Source organism: Sprattus sprattus (genome assembly GCF_963457725.1).
Source record: "Sprattus sprattus genome assembly, chromosome: 14".
Classification (NCBI taxonomy): Eukaryota; Metazoa; Chordata; class Actinopteri; order Clupeiformes; family Clupeidae; genus Sprattus; species Sprattus sprattus.
In genome coordinates, this window is record NC_137912.1 from 7,295,735 (window position 1) to 7,298,806 (window position 3,072).

General features: G+C 42.7%; 1 protein-coding gene across 1 annotated transcript in view; it reads right to left on the reverse strand.

Annotated features, from left to right (window-relative positions):
• gpd2 (glycerol-3-phosphate dehydrogenase 2 (mitochondrial)) overlaps nucleotides 1-2,534 on the reverse strand; it is a gene marked incomplete at its 5' end in the record, with an annotated part of 30,959 nt that extends 28,425 nt beyond the window's left edge. The window contains one exon of the mRNA XM_080851219.1: nucleotides 2,436-2,534. Within this exon, the coding sequence (XP_080707345.1) occupies nucleotides 2,436-2,534 (99 nt within the window). The remainder of the gene's footprint in view (nucleotides 1-2,435) is intronic.
• Nucleotides 2,535-3,072: the final 538 nt, after the last annotated feature.

Sequence of the window (3,072 nt, forward strand, 5' to 3'; positions counted from 1 at the left end):
AGAGGACCCGCATATTTAAACTATCCGCGGACAATTAAGAGTCAGGCTGTCCTGCAATCACGTTGAGTGTGCGAGAATGGCGGTGAGTCTCGATGCAAATGGGGAATTGGCCACCGCCGAAGAGACTCAAGTTTATGTGTGCCTGTGCCCTCGCCTAGAGGAATCACAGGTACACACACACACACACACACACACACACACACACACACACTCTCTCTCTCTCTCACGTCAGAGGGTCCCAATATTGTTAATTAGCATCACAATGTCTCAGATTTGAGGTGGTAACATGCAAAATTGGAGATTTTTCTATGGTTTGTTGATTATGTTTTCCCTACAACTTTTTCTTACCAATTTTGGCTTGTGAGGGGATGAACGATGAGAAAAATGATCCAAAGAAACAAAAAACACAAGGCAAAAAAAAAAGACATTAATTCAAAGGCCTGCATATACAGACATTTGTTTTGCTGTGAACAAACTTTTAAATGTCAGTCCATTGTGACTTAAAACACATAAAAAGTAGTCAAAAGCCAAAACCAACAGTCAGGCCTGATTTTCAAAGAAAACAGCATATTTGCCAAACTAACAAGTGATGGAGTGATGTGTTTCCTAGGCAACTGCATCCTTGTGAGCATTACATTTGCGCTCCCTGGAGTTCAGATGCGGGCGCAGAAGATGAAGGATAATGGATGAAAACGGGCTTCGGTGGATTTGAATAAATGATGAAAATGAAATCAGGCATCCTGTTGTCTTCTGAGTGTTTCTTCCCCCCGTTCCTCATCATTTGTCTCTCCGAAAGGCGTGTTGATTATCTTAATCTACTTGACCTTAAACTTATTTGAAGTAAAATTCACAACAAGCAGAAGCGTGCGAGTCCCCAGGGTCCTTACCTGTTTAATTACAAATAAAATTCATAATGGGATGGTGTCCCTTATGAGGAGCCCTGAGAGATCTCCTGTAATTGGGGTTTAGTGTGATCTCTCAGCATGACCCCAGTTTGGTAAGCCCTTAGCCGACTCTGGTGACACCGACAGGTCTGACCACAGACGGGTCTGTCTGATGCCTTAGGCCAAACAGAAGTCTGGTCACCTGTTAGGTGCTTAACAGAATTTGAAATATGGTGACAATGTTGACCTGATTATACATAGAGAAAGCCTGTCAGGTTTGTCTAGACAGAATGGTTGCTGGAAACCCCTCCTAATTAGCTAAAGAGTTGAACTGTCCCCTTTAACATGTCACCAAAGAGGAGTTTATGCTGCAATGTTACCTCACAGGAATATAGGCATCTTGCTTGAATGGACAAAGAAACTAATGTGCCTCTCAAAAGCAAATATAAAAACCTGACACCTGTGGAGGAGAACCTATAAACAACTTTAGTAGTTATAATAATAGTAATACAATCATTGAGAACGATAGTACGGAGAAATCTTTTTCATGGCTACTCTGTACTCTGTACACACATTGGCTCAGGATCAATAATGTGTCTCCTGATTTCACAGACCTTCTATACGGATGTCTGTAGCTGGGACCATCTCGCCTGCAAACTCTGATTTCAACATTTGTCCTGGTTAATAAGTGAAAGGCTAATAGGGTCGCAAAACGATAACAGACTTCCCACAGAAGCAGCTGAAGTAATATGAGGCATTTTGAATTGAACTGGAGGAGAGGTGTTCGGAAGAACAAAGACAGAGGGGAAAAACACATTCCATAGTCAGGATAAGGCATGTACCATAGGGAGAGGTCTGTTATGGAACTAGAACTATTCATACTGTACATCTGAGACTTAACCATGTACAACTTTTAAAAAGGATTTACATTGTCCTTATTTTGCATACTTTCACACGCCTAATATACATTTGAGTTTTCATTTCTTACTGTTTGAAACTGAAGGTTTCTAAAAAGGTTGACTTTTTCAGAGACTTTCAGAGCTTTACCTGAATTTCATTCACTGATATAAAATATATGATACATATGAGTGTTCCCAGAACAGCTCAATACAAAACAAACAAACAAATAAATTAATTTTGGACACAAGTTAGACAGCAGTAGCCAACGCTTACAGTCTAGTTCTGAATTTTGAGGGGCCCTTCTTGATTTCTTGGAGCCTCTCTCACAAACACATAAACATGGCATCTTGGATTCCTTTTTCTAACACACACACACACACACACACACACACACACACACACACACAAGCACACGCACACGCACACGCACACGCACACGCACAAGCACAAGCACACAGACACACACACAGACACGCACACGCACACACACACAGACACACACAGAGACACGCACACAGACACAGACACAGGCACAGACACTCACACACACACACACACAAGCACACGCACACGCACACACACACACACACACACACACACACACACACACACACACACACACACACACACAAGCATGCTAATCTACTGTACCTGATTCTTTCTGTACTCCAGAAGCTGAGCCCCGCCAAAGACAGCAGCCACCGCCCCACCCCCTATGAGGGTCCCCTTCACCACCTTTCTGAAGGCCATTGTTTCCTGTAAAGAAAGTAGATACTATCCGGTTGGGAAAAATGCAAAGGTTACACAACAGTGAAAGACAAGTCTTCAGACAGAAGCCTGAAATGATGACTTTATATCTGTCTGCTGGTTACACAGTACTGGGGCTGAAAATAGAAATACTTTGCTTGGCCACGTGTACAGTGCTCGGGTATTGTGGAGTTCATAAATGACTGACCCTGACACCGGGATAGTTTTTATCCAGAGGTCTGTCTTAATTTAGCACTTCTTGAGATGTTGCACAACTTCTGAGTCTCTGCTCACAGTGCCAGCTGGGAAAAGGAGAGGGGGGAAACGCGAGCAGAGAGAAACAAGGGAACAAGGTTTAATTTTATTGGGTTTTTTTCTTCCTCATCTTGATCATGTTGTTCAGTTGTCAGGCTAACTGATTGCATCAAGGTGGCGTCAAGGCCACCTGCAGTTTCAGAATACATTTGAATCAAGAAACTAAGGGATGAAATTTGCACAGAAACTCTCTTTCACACACACACCCTCACACAAATCCCCCCCT